The following is a 12248-nucleotide window of genomic DNA, read 5'->3' on the forward strand; positions in this document are numbered from 1 at the left end:
AGGGAATCGTTGTGTCACATAAGAAATCTGTTGTAACTTTTTGAGGAACCATCAAACTTTTTGCACCACAGTTTCTTTTTTTTTTAAGATTTTATTTATTTTTAGAGAGAGAAAGAGAACATAAGGAGCAGGGGGAAAGGCAGAGGGAGAGGGAGAAGCAGACTCCCTGCTGAGCAGAGAGCCAGATGCAGGGCTCGATCTCAGGACCCTGGGATCATGACCTGAGCCGAAGGCAGAGGCTTAACCCACTGAGCCACCCAGGCGCCCCTCCACCATCCTTTCTTATGTCATCTATTTATCTCAGCAATATCTAAAAATAGTTGCCCTTATATTATTTGGGGCTGGGGGTGTGCACGAGCACCTTCTTTTCTTTTGATAAATCTTGACGAACTTTTCCAATCTTTTACTATTACAAATAATGTTGTCAAGATATAGTCTTGCATAAGTAATTTCAAAGTGGAATTGGTCAAAGCATATTTGCATCTGGGCAGATACTGCAAAGCTGTCCTCTGTGCTGATCATTTTCCTGTTTGCTCTCAGCATCTCCAGCAAGGAGAGACTGCATGCTCTGCTCTAGATCAGGCTTCTTTCTTGCCCTTCCTTGTGCTATTCTGTATCTCAGGGCCATATATCTGCAAACTACATTTCCCCGCTTCCCATGCGGGAAGATAAAAGGGGAGATCCTGTCATTCTGTTCTATCTCCCCACCTCTTCACTCGGTCTCTCTGCTTCTCCTTCTCTCTCCCTCCTGCCACCGATTCAGGAGGCATCTCTGGAAGTAGCTACCTGACTTCAGAGATTCCAGCTTTGGCTAGCTGCTCCTCCTCAGTTCCCTACTCGGCCAAGCAGCCCCTCCTTTGCAGTCCCCTTCTTGGTGGCTCCAGCACCTTGTGCAGCTACCTCGATGGCACAGCTCTGGTGGTACGCCTGTCTGTGGTCACACCACCGCATGCCTTTTGTTACCCAGCCCTAGGAGCGGTAGTTTCTTCCTCCTGTTACTAGTCTCTGGAGAAGCTCACTTCCCCACCCCACCATTTTTTTTTTTTTTTTTTTAAGTAGGCTTAGCATGGAACCCGGAGCAGGGCTTGAACTCAACAACCCTGAGATCAAGACCTGAGCTGAGATCAAGAGTCAGACGCTTAACAGACTGAGCCACCCAGGTGCCCCTCACTTTCCCCTTTTTTGATCTCTTGGCCCTTTCAACACATTTTCTCTATTAAATCTCCTCTATGTCAAATATCTGCCATGGTCTTTTTCTTTCTCTGGCTGTATCCTGACTGATAATCCTCCAAAGGTTTGTACCACTTAACACTCCCACCAGCTACATCTGAGAGCCTCACCAAAATCGGGTAAAAACTTCTGGATTTTTATCAGTCTGGTAAGTGAAAAATGGGATTTCAGTATAGTTTTCGTTTGTATTTCTCTCATTATAAATGAGGTTGGGTATCATTTTGTATGTTTCAAAGTCGTTTGTATTTCCCTTTCTTTAATTGCCTGTTTGTATAATTTTCTCTTTTATTCTATTGAGATATTAGTCATTTTCTTACTGATTTCTGAGACCCTTCATATATGAGGGAGATTAGGCCCTTATGATATGAGCTGTAAGTATATTTCCCTTATTTGTCTCCTACCTTTGTCTGTGGTGTTTGGGATTTTTTTTTCCCATGAAGACTTTTTTTTTTTTTTAAATATACTCAAACTACTTTCATGGCTTCTGGCTTTTGAGTCATAATGAGAAAGGTCCTTTCTACTCCAAATATATTAAGGAATTCTCTCATGTCCTGCTCTAGAAGTTTGTGGCTTCTTAAATTTTCATAACCAATACCTTGCGTCTTTCTGATATTTTTTTCCTATAAATCTCTTCATCTTTCTGTCCAGCTGCCCAAATATCCTTATCTTGCAAGTCTACTAACTTCACCAGATTATTTTGAAGTGTTGATCATTTGGGGTCAGTTGTTCCTGGCACGTGGTATACTCTTTCATGAGTAGTTCAAATCTTCTTTTATTTTGTTAATAATTTATTTAGTGGTATAATTTTTTTTAAAAGTTTTTAAATTGGGTTGTTTTTCTTCTTCTTATGGGGCAGTAAGAGTTCTTTATATACGCTGGATCCAAGTCTTTTATCAGATACATGATTTGCAAATAGTCTGTGGCTCGTCTTTTCTTTTGTTTTTAGCACAATTTCTGTTTATTGTATTTTTCATTTTCAAAAGCCATTTTATTTTTTTTATTTTGTTCACTTAGCCAACATATAGTACATCATTAGTTTGTTTTTTTTTTTTAAGATTTTATTTGTTTATTTGACAGACAGAGATCACAAGTAGGCAGAGAGGCAGGCAGAGAGAGAGAGGAGGAAGCAGGCTCCTTGCCAAGCAGAGAGCCCGATGTGGGGCTCGATCCCAGGGCCCTGGGATCGTGACCTGGGCCGAAGGCAGAGGCTTTAACCCGCTGAGCCACCCAGGCGCCCCCATCATTAGTTTTTTGAGGTAGTATTCAGTGATTCATTAGTTGCATGTAACACCCAGCACTCATTGTAACATGCCATTTTAAATGTAATAAATGTCATTTTCTTGATATAAAACATAAGTAACTATCAAATGATACAAATTTTTTTCTAATAAGCTTTTATTTATTCATTTTTATTAACATATAATGTATTATTAGCCCCAGGGGTACAGGTCTGTGAATCGTCAGGCTTACACACTTCACAGCACTCACCATAGCACATACCCTCCCCAGTGTCCATAACCCAACCACCCTCTCCCTACTCCCCTGCCACCCCCCCAACCCTCAGTTTGTTTTGTGAGATTAAGAGTCTCATATGGTTTGTCTCCCTCCTGATCCCATCTTATTTCATTTTTTCCTTCCCTACCCCCCAAGCCCCCCCACTTTGCCTTTCAACTTCTTTATATCAGGGAGAACATATGATAATTGTCTTTTTCTGATTGACTTATTTTGCTCAGTGTAATACCCTCTAGTTCCATCCACGTCTTTGCAAATGGCCGTCTTTTCATTTTTTAACAGTGTTTTTGAAGTGAGAACATTTCAAATTTTTTCATTTTCAAATATTTTCTTTTAAGCTGTCATATCTAAGATCCCTTTGCCTAACCCAGGTCATGAAGACTTTTCTCCTATCTTCTAAAAGTTTTTCTTATATTTAGCTGTATGATCCATTTTGAATTAATTTGTATATGAATAATCCAAATTTTCAAGCACCATTTGTTTAAAAGACTCTCTCTTTCCCATGTGAGTTTTCTTAGATTATATTTTTAAATATTATGTGCCATAGTTTAGGTTTTCTACTTTAGGGGCCCCATTTATGGGCTTAACAATTTTCCTTGGTTTTCTTCTGTATCCATCAGCTTTTCCCTGATCCTTCATGACTCTCTATTTCCTTTTTATTTTGGGTCACGTTTCTTCTATCTTTATTTCTATGCCTTTCTCTGAGTTGTCTGCAGGGTCTAATCTCCCTTGGGCTTCTTTTTATGTTGTCTTCCTTTCTAGGGTGTTTTTGTTTTTGCTTCTGCTTTTTTTCTTTGTTTTGCCAGCTCCCATTTCCTCATCTGCGCCCAGAGTTCATTCTGGGAGCGTATTTTTGCTGGCACTTTCAGAACTCTGCTCCCATCAAGCTGAGCTCCCAGCTGTCTGCCTTGCTCTGTGCTTCCCCGCAGGTGACTTCTGTTACACTTCACCCCTTCCTGCTTCAGCTTTGGACCACAATCGTAGTTGCTTTTGGCAGTCATTATGTGTATTTTGAGTCTACAGATTATATCTGTCTTTGTTTTGCTGAAAATTGAGTTGTTTTCCTCCTCCTTGTTGCTTTTGTATGCTATCCAAGAGTAGAAGAAGAAAATTGTCATCTTGTATCTGCACGTTCATATCTGAGAACCCCAGTCCTGGATCTCTGCTTATTTATCATTCTAATGATTCACTCAGTACCAGAGCCTGAAACTAGTGTCTTCCTACAATTCTAGAAAATTATAAGTTATTTTTGCTTCGACAGTTACTTCTTCCCCTTGTCTCTTATACGGCTCCTCCTCAAACTCACTCTATCCTCTATGGGACTCCTCATCCTATTCTTCATATTTTTAAGTCTCTCTTCCCTATTTGTCATCTCTCTGAGCTGTATTCTGCATAATTTCTTCTAATCTTCTTGGAAGGGCCTTAGGTAACCACTCTATTTAAAAATTTTTGGCATCTCCTTCTCCCTTTCCCCACTTTATTCTTCTCCATAGTATTTTCCACTATTTGACACAATGTATTTTATGTATCTTGTCTCCACTACTTTTAAAATTCTTTTTTCTTTAAGATTTTATTTGACAGAGAGAGAGAGATTGAGCACAGGCAAGGGGAACCTGAGACAGAGAAGCAGGCTCCCCACTGAGCAGGGAGCCCGATGCGGTACTCAGGACCCTGGGATCATGACCCGAGCTGAAGACAGATGCTTAACAGATTGAGCCACCCAGGCGCTCCTATTTTCTTTTTTTTAATTCTTAAGTAAACTTTTTTTTTTTTAACGATTTTATTTGAGAGAGAGAACATGAGCAGGGGGAGGGGCAGGGGGAGAGGGACAAGCAGATTCCCTGTTGAGTGCAGAGCCCTGTGCGCTCAATCCCAGGACCCCGAGATCATGACCTGAGTTGAAGTCAGACACTTAACTGCTAAGCCACCTAGGTGCCCCAAATCCTTAAGTAAACTTTTGACTCAAGTATAACATAGTTATGGAAAAATACACAATCCCAAGTGTCCCACTCAATGAATTATCGTGAAGCAAAAATACCCACGTAACAACATTCAGACCATGAAATGGAGCCCTGACATCCCAGAGGCCCCTTGAGCCCCTCTACCCCCACTCTCAGCAAAGACAACCACCCTCCTTACCTCCAATTCGTTTTGTCTGGTTGTTAGCTTTATATAAAACAAATCATATAGTATGCAGTCTTTTGTGTCTGGCTTCTTTTGCCCACCATCTTGTGAAATGGAAACAAAATCTAGATGTTGTTGGGCATGGTTCTGGCTCATTCTCATTGCTGTGTAGTATTCCACTGGGCAAATATACCATAATTTATTTTTTCCTTCTACTACTGAGGGAGATTTTGGTTATTTCCTGTTTTGGACTCTTACAAATTGTGCTGCCATGAACCTTTTACAATATGTCTTTTGATAATGCTGTGGTTTCCTCGGTTTTCTTCTGTATCCATCAGCTTTTCCTTTTCGGTTGGTTGTGTACCTGGAAACAGAGCTGCAGGACTAGAATGTGTGTCTTGGTTCTGAGCTGTTCATTTTCTTGGAACTTCTTTTATTTAGGAAACCTTTGGAACTTTAAAGTTAAAGAAATCCTTCTTTGCTTCCTCCAGTTCCCTGGGGCACTACCAACCAAAGACCATTTTAAAGTTTCTCCAGACTATACAGGTGATATGAATGCAGAATACAACCTGCATGAGGCCTCATTTGCAGTAACAAATGTTGGGGGGAAATTTCTTGCTCTTTCTACCCAGAGCCATGCGGGAGATGGGCTGGTTTCTTTGCTATTATCTTCTATGCAGTGGATTATGTCTCATTGACTGAGGGTTTAGGTTTCAGAGTGCCAGCTTTGCATGGCGTATTCATATCCTAGGGCTGCCCTAACAAAGCACCACAAACTTGGTGGCTTAGAACAACAGAGACTTATTCTCTCACAGCTTTGGGGGCTAGAAGTTGAAAGTCAAGATGTTGGCTTGGTTGGTTCCTTCTTTCTTACTTTATTTTTTTAAAAAGATTTTATTTTTAAGTAACCTTTACATCCACCGTGGGGCTCAAACCTACAACCCCAAGATTCAGGGTTGCATGCTCTACCTACTGAACCAGCCAGGCGTCCCAGGGTTGGTTCCTTCTGATAGATCTGTGCCTCTCTCCCAGCTTCTGGAGATTGCCTGCAATCTCTGGTGCTCTTTTGCATGAAGACACAGCCCTCCACCTCTGCCTCTGTCTTTATGTGGTGTGCTCCCCTGTGTCCCTGTATCTTCACATGGCCCTCTCTGTGTCCCTCTCGTCTTCTTCTAGGAACACCTGTATTGTGTTAAGGCTCTAACCTACTCCAGTATGACCTCATCTTGACTAATTCTAGTTGCAATGACCCTATTTCTAAATAAGGTCACATTCTGAGGTGGTGGGTTTAGGACTTCAAAATACCTTTATAGGGAGCAAAGTTCAACACATAACACATGGGATCTCCTGTGAGACTGCTCACCATGGGCAGTGCTAGGCTTTCCCCGCTGAGCACCCTGCCCTGGCCCTTGCCAAAGAGAAGCAGAAGTTCTCCAGGATTTGCCAGAAGCTTAGCAGGCAAAAGTCAGCTTTGCTTTCGCTTGCCTCACAGAGTTTCTACTTTTACTTTATTTTGGCTTCTGTGGATTTCTTTCCTTACATCAAGTCAGCACTACAACTCAGAAAAAATTTTAAATGAACTTATGTTTCATCTCCCTTCCCCCCCTCATTTCAATAAGGAACACGGCCTGGGAACCCAGTTTGCCAACCCCATCACTGGTTTGTATCCATCCTCCTTCTCCTGACCCTGTGCTTCTGTCCTGGCAGGCCCTTCATGTGAGATGTCTGCCCACCCCGACCAAACCCTGGGTCTCCCCCTAAGGTCCCTGGGTCTCCTCACTCCTCCTCTGCCTCACAGACCACCCCAAAGGGAGACCCTACCTCAAGGGTAGGGTCATCTCGCCTGGTCATACCTTAAGGGCATGGGGCTTTGGAGCTAGATGCCTCAGGCAGACTACTGCCCCCCACCCCAGCCTGGATTTTCCCCATATGTAAAATAGGGACTTTGAAAAGCTATGTGAAACCCTGGGCACAATGAATGCTCAAGAAGGCCAGCTGTGTTCATCAAAGTGCATATGTTCTCAACTGGCCGGCAATCCACCCTCTTGGCGGGAAGGGTCCAATTAGGATTATTAGCAGATGGTGTCCTTGAAGAATAGAGTAGCTCAGGGAGGGTCCTCTGAGAGGGCACAATAAGAGGAGACCTCCCAGAGTCCCTCAAACACCCCCACACATGTCTGTGTCTCAGGGAACATCTACCATTATGTGCCCTGGTACAACACCAAGCCAGTCGTGGCTGTGACCTCCCAATGGGAAGACGTCAGCTTCCGCATGAACTGCCTCAACCTCCTCCACTTTACTAGGGACCGCCTGGTGAGTGGTAGAGAAGGGTGCAGGCGGGGTGGGGGGGTGGTCTGCGCCACCGATGGGAGGCTTGGGGAACTAAATCACAGTCCTAGGGAGCCAGTCACTCAAGTCACTCATGCATTCCACAACAAGGAAGACAGAAGCATAGAAGCATCAGGCACTGTGCTAGACAATGAAGATGGAAAGCTGCATAAATAGTGCCTAGCCTCCCCATCTGGGAACTTGGATATGCAAACAGCTACTGTAGGGAGTACCCAGAGCTATGGGGCAGCGAGATTGGGGATGGAGGAAGGGAGCTGAAGAGAGGATAATCAGAGGAGGTGTTTGAAAAGGAGGTAACATTTGAGCAGAGTCTTGAAGAATGATTTGCTGGGGCCGTGGTGGGGGTGCAGAGAAAGGAAGAGCTGGCAAATCCATGGTGACATGAAGTTCCAGGACAGGAAGGGCATGGACGTGATTTGGAAATAAAGCCAGAGAAACTGGAAGAGGTCAGATCACAAAAGATCTTATGCATCTGCTAAGAAGGGAAGTCACTGAACATTTTTAGGCAGGAGAACCCCCTGCTGCCTCCACCTTAGATATGACTTTGTGCACCTACAGAAGCAAAGCCCTGGGTCAACACCGTAACCCTTACAGTCCTGCCCTGTCCTGGCTCCTTCCTGCTGCTTATCCTGTTGGCTAGTGGAGAGGGTTGTGGGAATCCTAGCCTTGCAAGGACATGTGATAGCTTTGGACTGACACCTGAGGTTTCCCCAAAGACCCCCAAGTCCTGACTGATAACATCTCAGGCCAGTCAGCCCTGTAATCTCTCCTGGGTGAGCCCCCATATGCTCACTTTCTGTTTCTCTCCTGCTGGGCAGAAAGCCAATCTGGACACCCTGAAATCCATAAGGAATCCAAGAGACCCTGCTCTGCTCCCCCAGTGGGAGAAGCTGCTGAGGGAGCTGGTAGAGGACTGCAAGTAGGGGAGGAGCGTGCGCACCAGGGCTGGGGCTGAGCTGGTCAGGCTCCCATGGGGTGGGGGTGCAGACCAGCACCCTACAGAACAACCCCCAACCCCCACCTCCTCAAGAAAAGAGCTCTACTCAAATCTCTCCCCAGCTCAAAGCCCAAACCATAGAGCTGCTTCTCCTCCCCTGTTCAGGCCTTCCGGAAACTGGCCCTGACCTCCCTACCCAGCCTTGTCCCAGTTGTCCCTGTACTCACACCTGATGCTCCCACCAAACCAAACTTCTCACATCCTCCATGGTTGGGTTAGCCCCTATCTCCCGGCTCTTACCCAACTCCACAAGGAGCTCCTCAGCACAGGCCTGGCACACCGCATGGGGTTGAGAGGGTGGGAGAGGGGGTGCATGAGAACCAGGGTACAGGCCAGCAGGGGCAGGGGAGGATCTCGGGTCTAGGAAGTGCACGTTGGCCTAAGGCAGGGTCGGAGGTCCTGTGAGGTGAGGCAGAGAGGCCCAGCACCCTCCTTCCCGATCCTGGCCATAGACACCCTCTGCCCTGCATGGCCCATCAGCCCAGAGCCACCGAGCTGGACAAGAAGAGGTGGCAGCTCCGCAGCCGCCTCCTGCAGGAACTGTCCCAAAAGGCCAAGGAAGTTAAGCCCAGGAACATGGTGGCCACCGTGGAGGACTGGCTGTACCGCCTCAACGCTGTTCTTCCTGAGGTGGGCACCAGACACACTGGCAGGGGAGGAGGACCTGAAGCCTGCCATGCAGGCCTGACGCCCTCCCACCTCGGCAGCCCCAGATGAGCCTCCCAGACGTGATGATCTGGCTGACGTCCAAGGAGCAGCGGGTGGCCTATGCACAGGTGCCTACCCACAGCATCCTGTTCTCCCCAACAGGGGCTCTGCACTCCGGCAGGTTCTGTGGGAAGATACAGACCCTCGTTCTGCAGGTGGGGAAGCCAAGCGTCCTTGGGCCACCCCACTCCTTAGGGGAGGAAAGGGCCCAGAAACACCCCAAGGGAGAAACCCTGAACTCTGAGGGCAAACTCCAGAGGTATCCCCAAGGGCACACCCACTTTGTCTCTCCTGGGCCCTTTAGCGGGTGAAATGGGGTTGAAACAGCCTCCAGAGGAAGGCAGGGGACAGTAGCCATCATCATGTGGTTGATGCCAAGTCCACATCCCTCATAACTGTTCCTCAGATTCATCTCTTCCATCATCCTCACACCACACTTGGTCCAGTCCCTTGTCATCTCTCCCCTAGACCAGGATTGAGTGCTTTCCAAACATTTAATGCCTACAAGGCCTGGGCACCGGCCCGTCATATCAGATGCAGGCCATAAATAAGGCTGGTTGACCAGCACTATCACAGCCCCTCCTCTCACCCTTCCCCCAACTCAGGAGACAGGTGGGGGACACTCCCTTGCTCCCAGAGATGTCCTTCTTTCCCCACTGCTTCCTGGAGAATGCCGAACCACCCTGGCCCGGCCCCAGCCCCTTCCCACTGCAGGCACCTTCTCAGGGCCCCATATTCTCAACAGCCAGGCTGCCCTGGGCTTCCCCATGCCCAAGACTGCCTGCCCTGTGTCCTTTCCATTGTGAAAGGCCCCTCGTATGCCTACTTTCTCATCCTGCAAGAAGTCTTTCTCATCCTGCAAGAACCACTGAGATTTGACTCCTGCCTCTACCACTTGCTGGTCTGTGTGACCCCAGACCAACCCTTGACCACATCCAGGCCTCAGTCTTCTCCTCTGTAAAATGGGCCTGATGAAAATGATGTGCGGCCCCACTCCCCGTGCCCCACCATGGAGGTATGAGAGGATCTAAGCATATCCTGCACATTCAGCACTTACTTGTCAATGTCACCACCATCACCACTTCCCTTTGGAGCTTCCCCAGGCTCCCTGGGTGGCACCGCCCCTCTTTCCACAAACCCAACCAGCCTCTCTGTGATGCATGGAGTTGCAGGTATAACCATGTGCATATTAACTCCCTCTGGAAAGCAGGAACTCTGCAACATTCACTTTAAGCCCCAGCACCCAGGGCTCAGTGTGATGGAGCAGGTGTGTGTGCCCCTCCCTCACTCATGCCCCTGCCCCCGGGGGCCATGCACCCCTATGGGGTCAACCTGCTTCTGGTTTAGTACCCAGAGGGTGAAGGACGGGACATGCCGCCAGCCCACCTCCGGGTCTGCATGTGGTTTGGCAACGTCACGGACAGCAAGGATCTGCAGCTGCTGCGCGAGGGCGAGGTGGTTGTGTATGCAGAGACGGTGAGCAGCGCCCTGATGCAGTGGGGGCGGGGAGGCCAGGCTGCCAGAGCCCAGCACCAAAGGTGGAGAAAACCATCACCAGCAGAATCTGAGCATTATTAGATGGGCTTTGATAAAGACAGGTGGCAGCCTAGAGCAGCCTCCGATGTTGACAAGCCATGGGCATGTGGTGATAAAAGGGGCAGCTGGGTCGTCCCCGAGCGCCAGTCACTCTCTCCTTGATGGAGCTTTAGTGGGAGTTTCTCCCAGTTACTTCAATGCATGCGAGGTGAGGTCTCATCTGTTGCCAACCTGGCAGCCTAGGACCCCTGCAGACACCAGCGGGGCTGGGGGGCAGTTTTTCAGGCCAGTCTGGTGGTTCTGGGGAGGGAGGGGCCTGGAACATTCAGAGCAGGAAGTGAGGCATCTTCCCGGAGAACCACAGATGCATGGGGTGGGTGGGCAGCCAGTCAGAGACTGCTCTAGAACCAGAGGAGGGAAAGATGACCCTTGCTGCCCTGGGGGAGGACATGGCACAGGAGAAAGCTCTGAGAGCAGAGGGAAAGGAGCTCAAGAATTTTCAGCTTTTTAATTTACTGAGTCAAAAACTTATTTTTGTGGTTCCTAAGTTGCACACTGTGAATGGATATCTTAACATGAGTAACCAGCCCCAACATAGGCTTGGAAATGTGAGATGAGAGGGGATCTAGAATGAGGTGCAGGTAGCAGGGACTGCGTGTCCAGCAGGGGAATGTGGGGAAAAGGGCTCAGAGGCAGAAAAGATGTGGTGAGTAGTGGAGCAGCACTAGGTTCCCCGGGAACAGCGACAAGGCTAATGGACGACACTGTAGCACCCCCTGCTCTAACACAGGCATCTGCCAGCTCTACCCTTCAGTGGTTAAGCACCCTCGGGTAGAGTTGACCTCTGAGCCTCAGTCTCCCCCCTTGTGAAATGGGATCGTGGGGATTACAGGGGACAGTTCATGTAAAACCCCAGGCTTGGGCCTGGCTGGAGGGGAGGGTTTGATGATAAGCCCCTGACCCCTTCTTGCCTAACACACTTCTAAGAGGCCCCTGCAGCCCAGAGTAGGGGGCCCAAGGAGGGACCCGATGTCCCAATGTGAGGTGGGGAGGCCGCAAGCTGCTGACAGCTGCCCCTCCCCCAGTACGAGAACCAGGCCAAGTATAAAGACCAGTGGGGACAGCAGGGGCTATACCACTGCCCCAACTTCTCGGACGTCATGGGCCACAAGGCCCTCCCCAAGGAGGATTTCCAGGCACCCCGAGGATGGCACTGGCAGGGGCAGTGGACAGTGGAGCCTCAGAGGAGGTAAGGCAAGGGGGCAAGCCTAGAGCCTGTGTGCCCCTGGACATGCAGCCTGGGGTGGACTCTTCTTTTCCCTGGGAGAGCCAGTTAGCCACAGCTCGGGGAGGTGGGCACATGGCCATTGTAGCCTGCTCCCAGAGGCTGGGATGCCCAAGAGGAAGGGCCCAGCCCACCACCCTACCCTGGAGGCCAAGCCCCACGGCCCAGCCTCGCCCAGAGCAGGCTGCCAGATAGGGGAACACTGGGCCAGCAGAGGACAACCCAGGAACCTGAAAGTTCTGGGAGATGTGCTGAAAACTTAGGGTCTTGCTACCCCCAGACTCCTCCTGGACGTAGACATCAACAAGAGCCAGGTGCTGGAGGAGGTGTATGAGAACCAGTGTCGTGACACCATGGGGGCCTGGGTGCAGGCAGCCATTCCAAACACGGACGTGGTAAGCAGGGGCCAAAGCTGTCTTGGGGGACAAGCAGTGCATGCAGGTAGGCACCTTGGAAGCTGGGTTGTCTGAGTGGGAAGAGCACCGGACCAAGGGTTACCATCTGAGC

At 48.6% G+C, this 12248-nt stretch overlaps 1 protein-coding gene across 1 annotated transcript in view; it reads left to right on the forward strand.

Moving 5' to 3' along the window:
• Positions 1-12248, forward strand: part of FER1L5 (fer-1 like family member 5) — a gene marked incomplete at its 5' end in the record, with an annotated part of 54338 nt that overhangs the window by 27635 nt on the left and 14455 nt on the right. Inside the window, 7 exons of the mRNA XM_080813626.1 lie at positions 7055-7179; positions 8034-8134; positions 8665-8842; positions 8920-9075; positions 10268-10396; positions 11542-11705; positions 12022-12136. Of these exons, the coding sequence (XP_080669752.1) occupies positions 7055-7179; positions 8034-8134; positions 8665-8842; positions 8920-9075; positions 10268-10396; positions 11542-11705; positions 12022-12136 (968 nt within the window). The remainder of the gene's footprint in view (positions 1-7054; positions 7180-8033; positions 8135-8664; positions 8843-8919; positions 9076-10267; positions 10397-11541; positions 11706-12021; positions 12137-12248) is intronic.

This window comes from Martes martes (genome assembly GCF_963455335.1).
Source record: "Martes martes genome assembly, chromosome: 9".
NCBI lineage: Eukaryota > Metazoa > Chordata > Mammalia > Carnivora > Mustelidae > Martes > Martes martes.